The sequence below is a fragment of the Zosterops lateralis genome (assembly GCF_965231275.1).
Source record: "Zosterops lateralis genome assembly, chromosome: 2".
NCBI lineage: Eukaryota > Metazoa > Chordata > Aves > Passeriformes > Zosteropidae > Zosterops > Zosterops lateralis.
In genome coordinates, this window is record NC_139763.1 from 101,020,588 (window position 1) to 101,039,875 (window position 19,288).

A 19,288-nucleotide genomic window follows, 5' to 3' on the forward strand; every position below is an offset into this window, starting at 1 on the left:
CCTGCAAATGTTTAGCAGAATTCACGAAGCTGTTTGGCACATGGTATAAAAGAATGTAGCTTTCAGCTGATTTTAATAAGCATATCTGGGAGAGCGGGACAGAATTGATGCTGTCTGGGAGAAGGGAGCCAGCACCATTTAAAAAAATATTTTATTTTATTTTATTTTATTTTATTTTATTTTATTTTATTTTATTTTATTTTATTTTATTTTATTTTATATTCTTGGCCATTGTTGTATATCTATGTGAAAAGGGGATAAAACACATGATGCTGAAGGAAAACCTCTCCTTTGAGGGAGATCACTTAATTGAGATGTTCCCTGTACATGCAGGGGAGAAGGTGGGAGGTTTGCAGTGGTCCCTGGGATGTTTTCTTTGATCCCTGGTGCCTGTGGGAGCCCCCCAGCTGGGTGGCTCAGGGGAGGTCTTAGCCTCACTGGTGAAGCCAAGACTCAGTTTGGTCCTAAGACATCCACTGAAGAGCTGGCAAAACCCTGTCAGGGTTTTACAGTGCTGCAAATGAACATGCAGAGCCAGTGAACAGCTGCCCAGATGTCAGGGCACGTGCAAGCAGATGGAGACAACACAGAAAATGTTCATGTGCCCCAGAAACTTACACAAAAGCATTGCATCTGAAATAAAAGGGAGCATCACACCCAAAATAAAGAAAGCAAAATACATCCCACAGTCCTTCTTAGAAGGTATTTATGTTATTACCCATTCAAGCATTAAATTGAATTTATCCTTTCCCCCAAGGCTGTGTTTGGCCATCCCACTGCTCTGCCATGAAGACACGAATGACCTGTTGGGACACCAAACATGATGTGCTCGCCCTACTCCCATATATCTACCTTTTCCTATAAACCTCACCCTGCATGGAATTGAAATGTAAGATTTGCAGCCAGCTCAGCACCCCTGATTTACCCCAATCTCTGAGAATCTCCAGGTTGACAGCTGTGGGACAGGCACGGATGACTTCAGAGACACGTGTCCCCAGAGCCTGTGGAGGGGATTTTTTGTGGTATTCACAGACTGTTTCATGTGTCAATATGAGAGGAGCATAATTACCGGCTGAGAAACTGCAGGAAATAAGCCAAGGCTGAATGAACAAAATGGAAAATAAAGAGAAGAGCAGAGGACACACGTATTTTAAAAGTACTACGGAGGTATGTATTCACGTGCTCCAGGGAGCCTGGGAATGTATAAAAGCTTATGACTGCAAAGGACTGAATTCAAGGACTAGTCTATGGGGAGTATTTTTTTTTTTTTCTCTGTGACTTCAAACTTCTCTCAGCGCTTGCAGAGTTTTAGTCAGCTGGCATGCAACAGAGGTACGACTTCCCCAAGGAAACTCTTCCTCAGCTTGCACTGGAAAGGCTGCTGGGAAAGCTGGGGGGAAAAAAGGCTGCAAGAAGAGACAAAACCTCCTCCTCCAGCCACAGAGCAGGTATGTGGAGATGTGTGTTAACCCGGGAGCCTGCTGGAAAGTTGCGCTTTAAACTGTGGGAGAGATGAGAGCTCTGGTGACTTTGAGCTGCAGCCTTTAAAACTAACACAGATGAGGAAGGTACTGTATAAATAAAATGTTCTCTGTTTATGAATAGGCTGAGAAACTGGCTAAACACACTGTGTAGATGGCTCTATCCACCTAGTTGTATATTTAGTCCATCAGGGACTTGCACTGTGCGAGTTAGATCATTTATATTAAGGAGACACCAGTTAGTTTATAACAGTACAGTTGTCATACACTGTATTTGTTATTATTCTCCATATTTGCAGGAATAGAAAGTGGGGAGATGACTGTTTTTTTTCTTTCTTCAGAGGACTTCAGTCTATTTATGGTACTACTGCATTATAGCCTTCTGAACTAGGAGTGCTGCAGAGATCAGCACTGTACACTAATTAAATGCCACTCACCCAGCTTTCCAACACTGAATCCTAATATAGCCTTGGGAAAAATCACACAGTTCCAGGGTAAAATAGGCAAAATGCTGTTGGCTTGTCTGCTCTTCTTCCCGTCAATGCTGTTATTGAGCTCTCCCTGTTGGAGCATGAGGTGTGAGATGACAGGGTTATTTTGTTGCTCTTAAGACCCTGATATCTTGAATGTCACCTTGGGTGAACAGTAATTTACTAAGACAGCTTTGCTGCATATGGACTGTTATCAGGAAAATGAATGTTTAGGCAATATCTGGAAGTAGTAAAGTTTTAGAAAACCATAGTTTATATAAAAATCACAATAAATTTTCTAAGGCTAAGCCCAGTTGTAATTTGGATAAAAGTATTTTTGTAAAAGACAAATATTATTCCCTTAAATAAAAGCAATAATTTGGCTTTGCACGACAGTGAGAATTGTTTTTTTTACTAAGATGTATTAATTTATACTTTAAAATAAACATATTACTCTAAAATGCTGAAATCCTCTAGTTTTCAAGAACAAAAATTTACAACCTGTCATATCTTTTTAAGCAGATGGTTACATCTTAGTGACTGTATCAGTGCTTAGACTTTTACTAAAACATTAATGGGTGGATTAAAGGATGGATATCAGTATTATGTAAATCAGATCTATCACCTCATTTTGTCTCCTACTGGATCTCATAAAATGAGTACACATTTTCCCAAATACTGACCTCACTGTCTATAAAAAATAATATTGCTGAATTAAAAGTGTGTTTTATAAATTGGTAAGAAAATATTCTGGTTTGGTTCCTGAATCTGAATTGTTTTCTCCAGGGAGAGTATTTCATGTTTAGATATTTTAAACTGCAAATGCCAGTACAAATGCCATCTTGCTGATGTAAGAGTTTTCATTTTGCCTTCTCCCTCTGTCCCTTTGCCCATCTTCTCACTTACAATTTCTCCAGGCTTGTGGGTTTAATTCAGTTCTTGTTCATTTACATTTTCTTTCCTGGAGAGAGTAGGAGGAAAAAAGGCGGATAAAATAGGGAACCTGCCTAAAACCTCAATAATTGGAAATGCTAATTTTTGGTGGGGAAATGCACATGGAGAGAGGACAGAAAGAGAAAGAAGGAAGACAGCAGCTTCAAAAGACAAGAGAAAAGCCTGGTTGGGTTTACAAGAGATGGAGGCGTCTCTATTTTGATTTGTGGACTTGACACCAGAAAGACTAGGGGCTGCATTTGCCTGTGAGAGGCCAAGCACAGTGCAGATTGCACGAGCAAAATAAACCAGGAGAATCAGCTCCTGGAGATGTAGAGTGTCAGGAGCTGGAGCTGTGCCTTCTTCTCAAAGTCTGTGGCTCAGGATGGCATTGGCCATTCTTTTTAATAGGGTTAATATTAATGTTGTCTTCAGGTCTCCCTGAATCACCAGGAAGCTATTCCAGCCAAAAGGGAGCAAGACTTGTCCCATTCCTGCATTTACAGTTCAGGCCCACTGTCTAAGGCAGGAACTTGTTTTATTTACTCCTCTAGAGAGTTTGATTCATTGAGCTTGACATAGGACTCAAACAAAAGCAGTGCCTTAGAAAGCAGCAGCATTATGGATGGACAGACTCCAAAAAGTCTGGAGACTCAAGACACAAAATTGTCAAGACATTTTCTTGTTCCTCTGAAACCCTTGGGAACCTGCAGCAGTTTACAGACTGACTAGTAAGAGCCACCAGCTAGGATTTGCTTTTCCTTCTTGTTCTGGGCCATGCTGGGGAAAGGGTTTGGAGGAGAGGAGAGGTCTGATAAGGTGTCCCTCACTTCAGGTGACAGAGGATGAAATTCAACTGACATCGACAGAAACTGAGTAGGAAGTGACTGCTGAGACACCACTGGAAAATCAGAATTTCACAGAGTTGCAGGTGCAAACCCTTAGGCATTGCTGGGATGGGACAGCTCTTGCTATTTTGTGGGAAAAAAAGCTGGATTCTCCAATCTGTGTGATGGTGATGAGGATGGATGGGGCTTTGAGCAACCTGGTCTAGTGGAAGGTGTCCCTGCCCATAGCAGGGGGGTCAGATTATATTCAAGGTCCCTTTCAAACTGGGTCATTGTCTGATTTATCTGACTCAGTCTCTCACTGATGCAGGTGACACCCTGGAGACGTGTCTTACCAAGCCCATACCATGCTAACATTTCAACACCACTTTAAGGTGTTGAAAGTTTAAGGTGTAAAACTGCCCGGTAGCCTGAGGCCAAAAATATTGAAAATTTGGGAAATCAGCCAAATGCTTTGGAGTCTTTGAAACTGTTTGCTGCCAGATGCCCTTTAGGAAAGGACAAAGACAGCAAGGACAGCACCAATCTTTCCCACTGCAGCTGGTGTCCTTAGAGAATGTGGTTTTATTGAAGCAAAACCCTGAGCAGTAGAATCAGTGCATGCCCTTCCCTCTTGCTTTGGCATTTGTTTCTGTCCAGGCTCTTTTTACAGTTCAGCTGGCACAGCTACCTGTTTACTCAGTAAAACAGCTTGAGGAACAGAGCTGGCTTTTTAAAAAGAACAAAATCTCTGCTATTTTTATCCCTGTAAATTCAAACTTCCTAAAGTGCTCTGAACATCCAGGTGTAGAAAATTTTGAGCTGCCGTCATCTTGGCCACTTTCTGTTCTTAATTAGAGGCATGATATTTGTAGTCCAAATCAGATCAAAATATCCTAATAAATAAATAAATAAATAAATGAAAGTATTTATTTTCCTTGGACCTCAAATATTTGAGGTTTTCCTTGCAAAGGTGTCTGTGCTTTTCAAGTGGTATTGCACACTGCTGACAAGGCAAACTCTATACCCAGAGCATCCAAATGGCATTTAAATCTCTGGATATCACTGTGGTCCCCAGTTTCAGCACAAGTTTCCTGCTTACCCCAAGGGGATTGCAGATGGAGAGCTTGATTCTAGGGAGCATGCCAAAGGGATGAAGTGAAAAACAGCACTGCAAAGTGAAGCTCAAGACATGACATGCTTGGGGGAAGGTGATCAAAACTAATGTAAGGAGAGCCTAGTCAAGGGAAATTTGTCTGAGGTTGTGATAATCTTACTGGTGGACAATTCTCCTGAGAGCTTAATGTGTATTTTTCTGTCCATTGCATCTAATCATGCCCTCCCCTGTCACCTTGTTTTTTTTGTAGCTAGAAAAGCAACCTGGTCCAGTGAAAGGTGTCCCTGCCCATGTCAGGGGAGCAGGAACTAGATGAACTTTAAGGTCATTTCCAATCCAAACCATTTTGAGATTGTATAATTCTGTGATTTATACCTCTCATTTCAGGGTGCATTACCAAGCAAACTAAGAGCCCAGCTTTTTGGCATATTATTTCAGCCATAGGGAAACTGTGTTGTGGCAGTTCAGGCTTGTGTCTCTGGGAGAAAACAGCAGGGAAATCTATGTAGAGGTGGGTTTTCCTGAAGCAGGATTTAATTAACAAAAGGAAATGAGGAAACCAGCTGCTGCAGCTCTAGAGGGCAGCACAAAATAATAAATAAAAAGCGGAACTTGGGCAATTTGAAGTAATCTTCTGCATGACAAAAGCACCCCTTTGCAGTGGGAATTCTTCTCAGCAGATCCAGTATATTGAGCACTATGTACTTACAGACAAAATTTTAGCAGTTCATCTGAAAATGCCTTTATGGAGGCTTTTATCCCTAATTCCTGCCTCATGCCATGAAAATCCATCTCAAGGGTGTTGTAGTCAACAATGGACCCCCGTCCTGCCAGCAGACTGCAGTCACACTGTCATTAGTAGGATGACTGAAAAAAAACAAAAAAACCCCCAAAAAACCCCAAAAAAACCCCCCAAAAAACCAAAAAAACCAAAGAAAGTTATTTCTTCCACAATAGGTTTCCATATTCTGAGGTTTCTATTTATCAGCTGTGAATTTTAAACATTTAATCCTCAAGCACTGCTTCCCTAAAGATGCAGAGAGAGATTTAGGTGCAGGAGACTAAAACCCTCCAGGAATGTAACTTGCAGCCACAAAACCCCAAAATAAACACACTGTCATGCCCCACGCACACAACCAAACAATGGCATCACCACTAAGTTACTTATTCTCCTGAGCAAACCCACAGCCCAATCCTGACAGTTCCTCTGGCAAAAATCCCCATTTCTCAGTGCCTGCCCCAAGGTAGGGCTTCAGGATGTCGCACAGTAGCTGACTCCGTGCAGAGCACAGCGGTGGCTAGGACCCAGCAACAGCCCCAGGGAGGAGTGGAGAGGAAGAACAAGCAACATAATTTAAAGCAGACACTGTCCCAAATAAGGTTATTTCCCTGAAAATGCCTTCATTCTGCAGTTAAGGGCAAGCCTCTAGGTGTCCTGAATGGGTGAACATGAAGCTGAAGAATAATTGCATCGATACCAGGACTGAATCGGTTTTGAAGAGCTGGATATGCTTTTTAAAGAGATGATAAGCAGTGTTTGGGGATGCAAGAAACCCTTCAAACAAGGTAAATGTGAAATAGTCACTCTTTTTAACCCCGAAAGCTCTAACTTAACAGGAAAGAGTCTTGTATGGAAAAGGATCAGACCCTGGGGAGTGTGATTTATGTTCTGTATGTTCTCTTGTATTTAAATTTCCTTGGCACAGGAGAGCATCTCTGTTAATTGTCTAAGCAGTAACAAAAAGTACATTTTGGGGAAATCTGGAAAGTGCTGCTTTTATTAGCTGCAAACAACATCTATGAAGTAGTTTCAGGATTAATATTGTGATAGAGATGGAGGCAAACATTGTTTCTGAAGTGGAAACTGGGAATGAATTGTTATTATTCCATGGTTTGAAATGTGTATTGAGGCAAATTACTGGTCTTCTCTGCCTTCTCTGCTGTTCCTATTTTTTAAGTGGACATGCTGACAGGTTAGGGCGTGCTTTTTCTAGAATTATTTGACTGGCTTACTAATACTCCTTGGGGATGATATTGACTTAAATCACCTGTATTTTTCAGCTGGGGTTCAGCTGGCACTGAGTGATTTTGAAGTGCTGTGATGGAAAGCTGTGGATGTAATAGAGTTCAGAGCTCAATCCTGCTCTGAGTTATGCTGGGGTTTCTGTCACAGCTTCCAGTGGGAGCAAACTGGCACTGATCATGAAGCTGCTTCAACTCTGGCAAAGCCTGAAGACAATAAAAGCTCCTTTAAGCTGAGTTGTTGCTATTGCTGCTCCCAAACTCTTTTTATAAGCTGTGGATAGAGAGATCAGTGCCAGCAGGAAGGGTTTAGTGTCAATAGATGTCCTCTCTTGCATCAAGGGAATGAGGGTCCTATAACCTTGAGCTTGGCATTGGGAGGGTGATGGGGGATGCTGACACCTGGCCAGAGGGTAGAAAAGAGGGGCATGCACTGATGTGTCACTAGAGGTTGCAGAGAAGGATCTAAAGGTTATTCAGAGAAAAGCTAGGCAGAAAAAGCTCCTCAACTGGACAGCTGAACTGAAAACTATCCTAGGAAGGGAATCTCCATGAACAAGGAGGTTAGGCTGTACCATAGCAGGTCAAGAGGAAGTAGCTTCAGGTTGTACCAGGGGAGGTTCAGTATGAGTATTAGGAAAAATTTCTTCACCACAATGGTTGTTAAACACTTGCAAAGGGTGCCCAGGGCAGTGGTGGAGATGCCATTCCTGTAGGGATTGAACAGATGTGTGGATGTGGCACTTGGGGACATGGGATAGTGGTGGCCTTGGCAGAGCTGGGAGAACAGTTGGAGCTGATGGTCTTAGAGGGCTTTTCCAAATTAAATGGTTCTGTGAGGACAGAGTCTGTGTTGTCTTACGCTGGAAGAGGCCACCACATCCTTGATGACCTTCATGATGTGACAGCCACCTTAGAAACACCTTGAGAGGCAGCATCCTTGCTTATTACAGATTGGCCTTACACAGCAAACCATTACATCATTTTTTTTTGTGTTCAAATACATCAATTTCCCAGTTGCTTTATAAACCTAAAATTTAGGAATTTACAAAACATGTTAAGACCCTGGATTGTGTCAGGTTGATTATTTAAGAGGCAAAAAGACCTTTTTTTGCACTCACAGTGTGACAAAGGGAAGCCATTGCAGAGCACATGGGCCATGTGCTGTCCCTCAGGGTGGTGCCCCATTGTGGGTAATATCCTCAGCCTAATTCACTGTGTCTGAACAGAAAGGATTTCCCTTTGAGGGCTCGGAGAAAAGCCTTGTAATCATTGGTATGTTCATCCTTTATTGCCACCTCAGCAAACGAATACTCAAATGATAGAAATAGATTTCTGTTCCCGAGAGGGAGTCCCAGCTGCTCTAAACATGGGTAATGAAGAACAGAGGGAGACAATAGAAACTTTATAGATGGTGATATCAGCAATTCCTCCTTCCATCGGATGATTTCAGCATATTTTGCAAACATTGATTCAATGGTAGAGAATTAACATCCTTGGTTTGATTTTAACAGGGAAGAACACACTTCTGGTCCCATTACTGAGACCTGTTCTTTCACCCTGGGGTCACAGATCATCATCCATCACTGGGGTTTTCTTGTGAGATGGACGGAATTTGCAAACTCTACACAGAGTAGCTGTGGTCTAATTCTCCCCAGTTTCTCTATTGCTGGTACACAGCTCTGTTCTCTGGTTGGGAAGGGGAGAAATGGGCAGATTCCCATCAGGAACTTGTTGGCTTTGCTGTTCAATGACTGTCCATGCTGTGAAGGCCCATCAGCTGCATCCATCAAAGTGACTAAGCAGAGGGTTCTCCATCAGCTGAGAATGATCTGATCTCTTTTGTTTCCAGCTTTTCAATGCTCTGTGGGTGGAAGCCACAGAGCAACAGTACATTGCTGCCAGTGGCTTGTGCATGCAATTGGGGTTGCATTTGGAGCTGTGTGAAGCAGGAATGCTTGCCTTTGGCTTTGGATCTGTTTTTCCCCATTGTCCATTGACAGGACTCTCAGTGCTGTTTGCTCCTTTTGCAGTTCTGTGCTCTTTTATGGAGTGCTTTCCAAATAAACTCTTATGAATTCTCTGTTTCACACAAATCCATTCTATTTTATATCTGTCTCTTTGTAAAGCATTTGTCCTTGTCCATGGCAGGGGGATTGCACCAGGTGATTTTAAAGGTCCCTTCCAACCCAAGCCTGAGAGAGTTCCAAGAAGCATTTGGACAACACTCAGACACAGGGTGTGACTCTTGGGGATGGTGCTGTGCAGGACCAGGGATGGTGCTGTGCAGGACCAGGGATTGGACCCAATTGTCTTTGTGGGTTCCTTCCAGCTTTACATATTCAGTGATTCTGTAGAACATATGGTTCTATGATCTCCTGTCAAATGTATTTAAAAGCCTGTCCATACCTGGAATGTGCCAAATGAAAAATCTCAGTTCAGTCCTTAAGCTGTTTGTATTAACTCAAGGAGGATACACGTCTCCTGGGATAAGAGGAGTGGAAAATGTTGTGGATGGAAATGGAAACTGTTCCCACTTCTGGTTGTCTCTGAGCAGCACCCATTGGCTTTGCTCAGGACAAGACACACAAAACTTCAGCTCAGTAGAAAGCAGCTGTGCTGTGTCTATGGTGAATGTGAAGATAACTTGGTCCTCAGTAGTTTTCTTTCTCCATGATGCCAGACACCCTGCCCAGCTTGAACATCTGGACTTTGTTGGGTATCCTGGATATCATTTAGTCAGCAGTGGAAATCACAGTGGGGAAAACCATGAAATGCCTTGGACCTTCCTTTTAAGTCCTCATATAGATCTCTTTCCACTTGGCTGAAAGGAATGCAAAGTTACACAGGTGGGCCACTAGTGCTCTATGCTCAGAGATGGCTTAATTTGCTGCACTGCTCGTGTCTTTCTCCATGTTAGATGATGACCTGGTGCCAACTTTTGCATGTGTTGACCACTGTGTCCCATATGAAATCTAACTGTAATTATTTTTACCTGCAGAGCCATGAAACTGTACATCATCTTCTTCCTGGCAGTCCTGAATAAAGAAACCTCTAGCTATCAACCCTCAGAGGGGACATCCTGTGAAATGGTAAGGCTGTCTCTCTATTTAGGCCCCTTGAGATCCTGAGTGAGACTGGGACCCTCTTGTTACTGGCACTGCACAAGCAGCTACAGTCTCTGAGAAAGGAAACCCTCAGGACCAGGCTTCCTGTGATGGCAAAGGAGGGATTTGCAGGTTTAGAGGATGCTTAGCAGTCTGTCAGGCTGTGTCCTTGTAGGGACAGCACACAAAGGGGAGGGGGGGTGGTGAGAAGGGGCAGGCAAAGAAGGGTCATTATTTCAGGTTTTTTCCTAAGGAGGAGCTGGTTAAAAGAAATTTGACATGATTTCCCTAAGATTGTACAGGATTTCTGTGGCTTAGACAGAGAGAGAACTTAGACTTAAAATCAACTCCTTTATGTCAGTTGTTTTTTGTGCTTTATTAAAGCATCTTCTGTAAAATACTTCTATACCAGCTCTTTTGTAATAACAAGTAGACTGACCTCCCCTGCGTTGACACAGCATTTCTGCCAGGGATGTTGTACCTGACTTCTGCTGGAGTGAAGACAAATGACAAAGACTCTTGCTCCAGTACAAAATCTGCTCCTTGAATTATTACAAGCACCTGGTACAATATTATAAATGTTATTCACAGCTGAACTTTCTCCCTTCCCTCTCCAAGTGCTTCTGACTTTACCAGGATGTTTAAAAATACTTTTTTCCCCCCTTGAACATTGAAGCTGTTAAGCCCAAATCCTCAAGAATTTCCAAAATAGGGAAAAAATAATTTTCTAGCTGTACACATCTCCCTTGTGGGACTCATTCCATTCCTGCCCACCCTGCCATATTGCTGCACTTCCTGAATTCCAGAGAAATGAAGACCTAGTGTATATATAAAAAGATCTTGGGAAGGTGACTGGGTAGGTCAGTTCCTTGGCTGGAGAGGGAACACGGATGAGGCCACTGTAAACAGGACAGCCTGGGTCCCATGTCATAATCACAGAAAGGCTGGGTGAGCCACGCAATAATCCAAGCAGTTTCATCCCATTTCTTGATGGGCCACAGAGCAGGCTGATTGCTGAGAAATAAACACAGGCTTGCTTGCACTACTCCACTGTAAACTGCTCTCATCAAGCCAACAACACAACTATGCTGGGATAAAACCAGCCCTGACAGAAAACACGCTGCAGGCAGGTTCCAGGATGCTCATCTGGTGTAAATCAACCAGCTCAGCGTTGCTGATGTCCATGCTGATTGCCCTCCTTCACGGGACATTTGGTGTGGATCCAAACACAGCTCAAAGAAAGAAGGAGCTACTGGATTAGCTGTCCATTGACAGTCCTGCATTGCATCACAGCCTCGCTGTTTTATATGGTACTTTCCCTGTGGTGACACCTTGAGAATAGCAGAGGCTCAGAAATAGAAATTTTAATCTCAAATCTCATGGAAGAGGCAGGAGTCAGAGACCTGTGCCCCTTTCTGAGTCACCACTGATGGTTCTGTTGCTGAACAAAACTCTTGTAACAAGAGGTTTTAGGAAGTAAGCAGTCCCTTCCAGAGCCCTTACATGGGGGTGAGCTGTACTGATTATACCTGTTATAGCACATCTATCAGTTTGTGAGACAACTAGGAACAGATCAAATGTCACGACATTCTTCCTAACTCACATTATTTTCCAAGGATAGGTAAATTTTCAACTGTAACTTATTTTACCTTCCAAAGAAATATGATTTTGCTAATTCATGTTAATTGGCAAAGGAGAAGATTTCAAATAATTTATAGAAGGGAAGGGATTTTAGGAAATTCTGTTTTACCTTGCTTTGAGGTGATGTGAGGACACATGCATAACCAGATGTCATAGGTCAGCTGATGTGTGGTACCTGGGCACAATGCTAAGGTTTGATTGTGTAGCTAAGCCTCCACCTGGGCAGCTCTTCTAAGAATGGTCAGGAACACCATCCAAGTACAGGTCAGTGCCAAGTGGCTCCAGCCCAGATTGATAAAGGAGAACTCAAGGGCAGGCTTGAATCCACATCCTTTTTCTAATGCACTTACTGAGGTGGCTGACAACTTCCACCCAGTGCTGAGCAGTGAAGAACTGGAGTCAGAAACCAAATGATGCCCAGCTTTGAACTGTTGAGTCATTCTTTTTTTTTTTGCCAGCATCTTAATGGGACCAAGTGGTCCTCACCCTCCAGTACTTCTTGACAATGGACTTGAAACAAACTGGTGGCAGCACTGGCAGAGGTGATGAAGTCAGAACATAAGACTGACAAAAACCTCCTTTCCAGTCTCAGGCTACCAACCCATTGGACTATGGGTAAGGGGAGATAAACCAAACAGATGCTGTTTGCTCCATCCCACAGGGACGTGGTTCATCTTTTTTTGCCCTACTGCTGATGAGAACGAAATTAATGCAGTTTGAGCCTTGGGGTGAAAATATGGTGCAGAAGAGACAAGATAAGAAATTTAGTGAGGATCAAAATAGTCAGTGAAAAGGAAGGAAAGTTTAAAAAGAAAAATGAGAGGGGAAATGTTGTAGGAATGAATGGCAGACAGTGGCATGTGTAGATTTTATTAGTCCTTTTTATCACTGGGAGGATTCCATGGATGCAGATTAAAAGCCAAATAGTACAAGATACATGGTGAACCGTGGCTGATCTCTCCCCCCTCAACTTCAATGAAAAGCAGATTGTTGGCATTGACAGGAGTTGCATCAAGACTTTGGTAAGATTCTCAGTGCCCAGGGGGAATGGAGGGTGCCCAGCACTTGCTGGGATCTGGCTGAAAGTATGAGAAGAAACCTGGCATCTGCCTTAGGATGCAAAGCAGTTTCTGCTTTTTCACTCTGGATTTTTGTATCCTCCTGGCTTCTTCCTCTTCCAAAAATGAGTAAGAAGAGGTTTCCTGTCCTGCTATTCATGCCTTGGAAATAAGGCCAACTCTGGGTATAATTTAACTCAAAATGAGGAAGTATACAGTGACTTTGCAGGAAAGAAATATTTTCAGGGAAAAGTCAGAACTTTTTTTTTTTTTTTTTTTTTTTTTTTTTTAGCTGAGGGAGATTTGAGTGAGTTGGAGGGGAAAAAAAGAAGGGGCTTAGGTTTTAATAGTCAATTTACTTGGGATATTTGGGAAAAAATGTGTCACGGGAAGCACTGTGGAGCAGCTTGTGTACATCTAGAGTTTGGATGAACACTTGCACTTCTCTGGCACGTTCTTGTGTGGTCTGCAGAACTAAGATGATGCAAAAGAGATTCACGAAATGCTGACTAGTGCCCCACTTCTCCTAAACAGATCTCCCACTTCATTCACATCAAAGTTAATGTAAAACAGATGGGATTTGATATTTTTGATGTTGAATAGTTGCTGGATTTCTGAAATCTTTGTTGTGAGGTTTTTAGAATAGAATCTGGATTCTGCTTCTCCACAGAAGTTAAGATTCAACAAACTCCCTCCCCTCCCCCAAATACATTAATAACAAGACTTTTCCAATAAATTAAATGCTGCCTAAGCCCTTCACATTCAGTTTCCTCCTGCTGCTGTATGTTCTCCTTAACAACAAAATAGAACTTGATGGTTATGTAAGGATGGTTGTGTTCATGTTTCCAATGTTCCTTACGAACATGCACACCAAATTTTGCTCTGGAAACAGAACTCAGTCCTAGCTGCAATTAAACACAGATGCATCCAGAAGATGGATTTGACTTTGACTTTGACACTTGTTTTTTTTTTTTTTTTTTTTTTTTCCTCTACCCTGCTGCTGAGAATTGGCCTGAAAAGGCCTGACCCTAAATACACATCACATCGTTTTCCCTCTCAAAAACTGAATTTACATGATTTGTGTTTTCAGTGTTGTATCCCAGGTGTCTTGTATGGGTGGCTTCATAAGGCATGCTCCCCATGTAAGTAGAAGGGAACTGTTGCCTTAGGAAAAGGATAAACATGGAAGATAAAAGTGGAATGAGTTTTGAGATTGGCATCAGAAAGGTCTCAGTTGTTGAATGACCCTATTTGGTTAAATCTGCCTTGCTTAACTCAGCCATGGCTAAGGAAAGGTGTATTTGAACATGTGACTATGAAGGAGAGACAGGATTTATGTTACAGGATCCTTATAGGTTCTTATACCTCCCTATTCTGGAACTCCTGTTGCCAACAGAATGAAGCTCTTCCAAGTGCTGCTGACTACTGCAAGTGGAGTCTGCAAAATCTAATACTGTGCTAAAAGTAAGAAAATTAAACATCAGCACAAAAATGAGGAAATGGTGCTTGATTGCAGAGAAACTCGGGCCTATTCAAATGAGTCCAGGAGAAAGGTACAGAACGGAGAACTTTTAGAAGGTGCCACATGCAGATAAAACTCCAGTGTTTGAAGTCAGAAATATCTTTAAAATAAAATGAGTGCTGTTAACTGCAAAGAAACTAATTGGGATTGTTGCCCTTGCTGTCTGAATGCTCAGAAAAAGTGATCAGTGTTTCAGAAGCAGCATCTGCCAGGATGCCGAATGTTATTTTTCTTATATTTAATGCAAAGATGTTTTTCATTTGGCATGTGACAACTCCTTTTCTCTCTTTTTCTGGCAGGCAAACTCTCAGGCATTTTGCCACAACAAAGACCTCCACCAAATCCCTCGTGGGCTCCATCCAAATGTAAACAAAATAGATCTGTCAGGAAATCTGATTCAAAGCATTCCTGAAATGTCATTATCATTTTACACTTCCCTTCAGTGCCTGGATTTAAGCTATAACCAGATAAGTTTCATCACGCCTGGAGTCTTCACACACACAAAGAATTTGCTGGAGATAAATTTAGCCAACAATCACTTACATGAGCTTGCTCAAAATGGCACAGAAGGCATTGGACTCTTACCCAAGGTGAAAATACTGGACTTGTCCCACAACAGTCTGTACAATGGGATGGCTGAGTATTTCATTAAAGAAGCTCCAGCACTGCAGTATCTTTTCTTGGCAGACAACAGTATTATAACAATATCACAAAAGATGTTTCAGGGATCTCCCAATCTTGTAGAGATAGATCTTCAGAACAACATCATCATGGAAATAGAAGAAGGTGCTTTTGAGACTCTAGTGAGCCTGTCCAAACTCAATCTCTCAAAGAATTCAATTACTTGCATCTCTGATTTTAACCTCAGGCAGCTGGAGATACTTGACCTTAGCAGGAACAGCATTGAGACCTTCCACACCACAAAATCAGATGATGAATATAGCTTAAGGTATTTGGATCTGAGTGAAAACAAACTGTTTCGCTTCCCAGTGTTCCCTCAGGTAAACAAGCTGGTAACTCTGAATTTATCAAAGAATTTAATCCAGCTCACTGCTGAATCCCCTCATAATAAAATGGACTATGTGAAAAATGAATGGCTAAATGCTTCTTTCCATCTTCTTGATCAGAAGCAAAGTAGAAACAAAAGTTCTCTTTATTTATCCCGACTTGTATATTTAGACTTAAGTTATAATGCAATCAAATCCATTCCAGATGAGTTCTTTGAATCAATGTTGTCCCTTCACAACCTGAATCTCAGTAAAAACTGTCTTCAGGCATTTGCAGTAAGTTATGACAGTGCACTGATCTCTTTAGCTGTCCTTGACTTGAGCTACAATGCTTTGGAGAACCTTCTCCTTGATGCTGGTGCGTTGTCAAATTTGAAGGAGCTCTATCTTCAGAACAACTATCTTCAAACCCTGCAGTTTGACATCTTCTCGAATCTTCCTAGCCTTAGACTGCTTAATCTACAGAGCAATAATATCAGCCTCTGCAGCATGTACTCAGGATTAGCTAAGCAAAGACTTGCTGGAGAGGAGAGTGGTTGTGTATCATTTGTTGATTCTCCTACTCTTCAATACTTGTACCTAGCTGACAACATGCTGAACATCCTACCAGCATACAGCTTCTACAAGACTTATTTGCTTGTCTTGGACCTCTCCATGAACCCTGGACTGAAAATAGAACTTAAAGCATTATCAGGTCTGGAAAAGTCTCTGGAATGTTTGTATTTATATGGTAATAGCCTAACAGATTTAAATATTGACTTGCCTTGTTTTAGGCACCTTAAACATTTAAACCTCTCTGAAAATCAGCTGAACTGGCTGCCTAAGTGGGGTAGTGACTCTCCAGTAGAAGTTCTGGACCTACGGAACAACAGGTTCAGTACATTACAGAACAGCAATATTTTAGCATTAGAAAATTCACTTAAAAACTTGTATCTGACTGGGAACCCACTCAACTGCTGTGGAAACATCTGGCTTTCATCAATGATCCAGAACAATAATGTCCAGATCCCCAACTTGGAGCATTTAACGTGCCAGCACACTCAGAATTTTGGGTACCAGGATGAAATGCACATCAGGAACATTAGACCAGAAGACTGTGAAAAAGAAGATCTGAAGAAAATCAACTTCTTTATTATATTAGCATTTGTGTTGGTTTTATCTGTGATCATCATTGGTGTGGGTTCATTTTTTTGCTCCCGCAGGCAAAACTTTACCCATCAGTTTAAAGCATAGTAACACAAAATGCCTTGAAAACCGAAGCAATCAGGTGCTACACTGACAGTGTGTAGAAATGAAGGGTAAAATTCTCATCTTTGATTTTCAGCTGTGGATTTTAAATGCTTTTGAAGTGCCCCTGAATTACACCACTGGTATGGGTTGCAGGGACTTGAAGGAGAATTTTCCATGTTTTGCAGATCCACGGTTTAACTCAAAGAGGAGAATTTTTGCCCTTGTGTGCAATATATATTTAACTGAGTTTAATGTGAAGAAAGTCATCTCTGGGGTGAAGGCTTTTTTAAAAAAAAGTCCTGGAGCATGAGTTTCAACCAGCTAACATTGAACTGAAATGTTTATATTTCTAAGAAAAACTATTGGGGAATGACTGCATATGACTGCATTTCAATGCAGAAGAATAGTATATCTATTTTTAAAGGCCATGGGAGGTTAGACGGCAACAAGGTGTTTTGAAGATACCAGTGTGAAATAATGCATAGGAAACACAGTCCTGGGGCATTATTCAGACCTGTCTTTCTACTGTCTTCCCCCCAAAGTATATTATTGTCTAGAAGATGTGCTGCAAGAAAATTCCTATAGGTCTTCATTCTGTGCTGTGTTTAACATGGCCAGCCTGTTGGTTGCTAAAAGTTGGCACTGACAAATGTTATGTCCCATACTCTCACAGAAAATTCATCCCTTTGAAGGGAACCATGACAGTGAGTGGGAGCCTGACAGGGTTCAGTGGCTTTGAAAAGGAACTAAATCAGGTCTTCTGTTAATGCCAGGAACTGTCCGTTCAGGCACATAAGAGAAATAGTGGTCAAACTGAAACCTGTCCAGGTAAATAATTCAGAGTCAAATTGCTGCTCCGTTTCTGTTTCTTCCAGCTAGTGAATGTCAAAAATAACACACTACAAAAAGGTGTATAATTATATATTTTTAAGCAGTTATGTATGAAACTGGCTGCTGGTTTTCATTGTGGAATTTTGTACAATAAAAGCAACTGAATTTTGTAAAAAGCACAAGGCTGTGGATATATTAAAGCACCAGCTTGGAATGCTCCACAGATAAAAAGAAATGTCTTCCTATTTTTCTATGGTATTTGTACTCCACCTTAGACCTTTACCTTCTGGTCCTGAAGCAGAAATAGCTGCTCCATATTATCAAGTACAATCAATGGAGAAGAAGGAAATGTACTGGAGATGTAGGCAAGAATTTGGAACAGGTTGGCCAGAAAAGTTGTGTCTGCCCCATTCCTGGAAGTATTCAATGCTAGATTGGATGGGGTTTGGAGCAATCTGGTCTAGCAGAAGACATCCCTGCTCAGGGCAGGGGATTGGAACAAGATGATCTTTAAGGTCCCTTCCAAACCAAACCATTTTGTGATTTCTGTGACCCTATGAATTTGAACAAACCATCAGCAGCAATAGGCCCTGATCTGACCTCTATGAAAGCCAATGGCTCAAGCACTTAATCTTGTAGGAGAAGGCTTGCACAAGCAGCAATCCCAAGGATTAGTTGGACGTTCGAAAGCAAGCCAAGCTGTGCACCCAGAGTCTGATTTGCCACATACTGAGTTCGTGGAATTTGTGTCAAGCATGGCAAGACTGTTTCTTCTGCTGTGAGAGCCAGTATTAGCTTGACTGCTGTGACTGGAATTAGTAAATAACCTGATGACAGAGCCAAACTCATTTAATTAACAGTTTTAACACTATTGTTTACTCTTAAAAAGGGAAGTGCTTGTTATTACTAAACATCTGGGAGTAATTAGACTTCCATTGACTTCCCTGGGAGCAGAAATAGTTTTTAGAGAAATAAGTCTCAGAAGTAAAGTGCAGCATGGCTCATTTGGATTTTTCTGTTAGCAGCATAAGTGGCCAAGTAGTGATATGAGCCTGCTTCAGCCAATTCTTTTACTCTGAATGAGACAAGAAGTGTGAGGGGAGGAAAATATGAATAAATTTACAAAGAGAGGGAAAATGGAAAATGGGACCTCTACATTACATTGTTCAAAATTATTCAAAACAGGGATATGTAGATGACAGCTCCACCTCTTGCCTCTCCTGTGTGTTACTGTGCCTGCAAGAAGACCAAATGCCAAAGTACCTGATCCTACATCAAAGGTAGCCATCACTCAGACATTGCACATCTTTCCACCAGTCCCATTGTCCTAGTTGATTGGTGTCATGATTTAATGAAGCAGAATATGAACCTTATCCCAGTGGAATCAGGACAAGTAGGCATGATACAGCCTGTAATTCTGCAAACAAAATTGACACTCTCATTCATTGCTTTTTCATAAAGTTCTTGCAAAAACCTCTGCTGATACAAAGAGCTCCTCCTGCTAAGCCAAGGGATAGCCTTCTGTGATTCTGGCATCTGTAATAGAACATTTGGGATTTCTGCAGTCAATGCAAACTCTGTTTTCTTTAAGTTGCCACATGCAACAAATGACTTCCCTTCTGCAGCTGTTTGCATGGGACAATAGAAACACAGAATCCTAAACTGGTTTGGGCTAGAAAGCACCTTAAAGACGATCTCATTTCAACCCCCTTTCCATGAGCTTACTAAACCAGGTTACTCAGGGCCCCATCTAACCTGGCTTTGGAAACTTCCAGGGGCAGGGCAGCCGCAGCTTGTCTGGGCAACCTGTGCCAGGGCTTCAGCACCCTCACAACCAAGAATTCCTTCCAGACACCTAATCTAGACCTCCCCTCCTTCAGTTTAAAACCATTGCTCCTTGTGCTGTTACTCTCTGCCCATTTAAAAAGTCCATCTCTCTCCTTCTTAAAAATCCCTTTAGGTAAAGGAAGGCAGGAATGAGGTCTCCCTGCAGTCTTCTAAACCACAATAGATCTCCCTTATGCATTTTATACCACAGTTTG

The 19,288-nt window shown here is 41.9% G+C and overlaps 1 protein-coding gene across 4 annotated transcripts; it reads left to right on the forward strand.

Annotated features, from left to right (window-relative positions):
* Positions 1-1,037: 1,037 nt before the first annotated feature.
* LOC310922810 (transforming growth factor beta activator LRRC32-like) lies at positions 1,038-17,430 on the forward strand. Of its 4 annotated transcripts, XM_083883652.1 has the most exons (4): positions 1,178-1,448; positions 6,241-6,394; positions 9,852-9,942; positions 14,478-17,430. In XM_083883652.1, the coding sequence occupies exons 2-4, from the start codon at positions 6,372-6,374 to the stop codon at positions 16,416-16,418; spliced, it is 2,055 nt and encodes a 684-aa protein (XP_083739778.1). In that variant the 5' UTR covers positions 1,178-1,448; positions 6,241-6,371; the 3' UTR covers positions 16,419-17,430. The 4 variants fall into 4 exon arrangements, with proteins under 4 accessions (XP_083739780.1, XP_083739778.1, XP_083739779.1 ...); XM_083883653.1 differs by lacking the exon at positions 6,241-6,394; XM_083883651.1 differs by lacking the exon at positions 1,178-1,448 and having other exon boundaries at positions 5,688-6,394.
* The last annotated feature ends 1,858 nt before the right edge of the window (positions 17,431-19,288 follow it).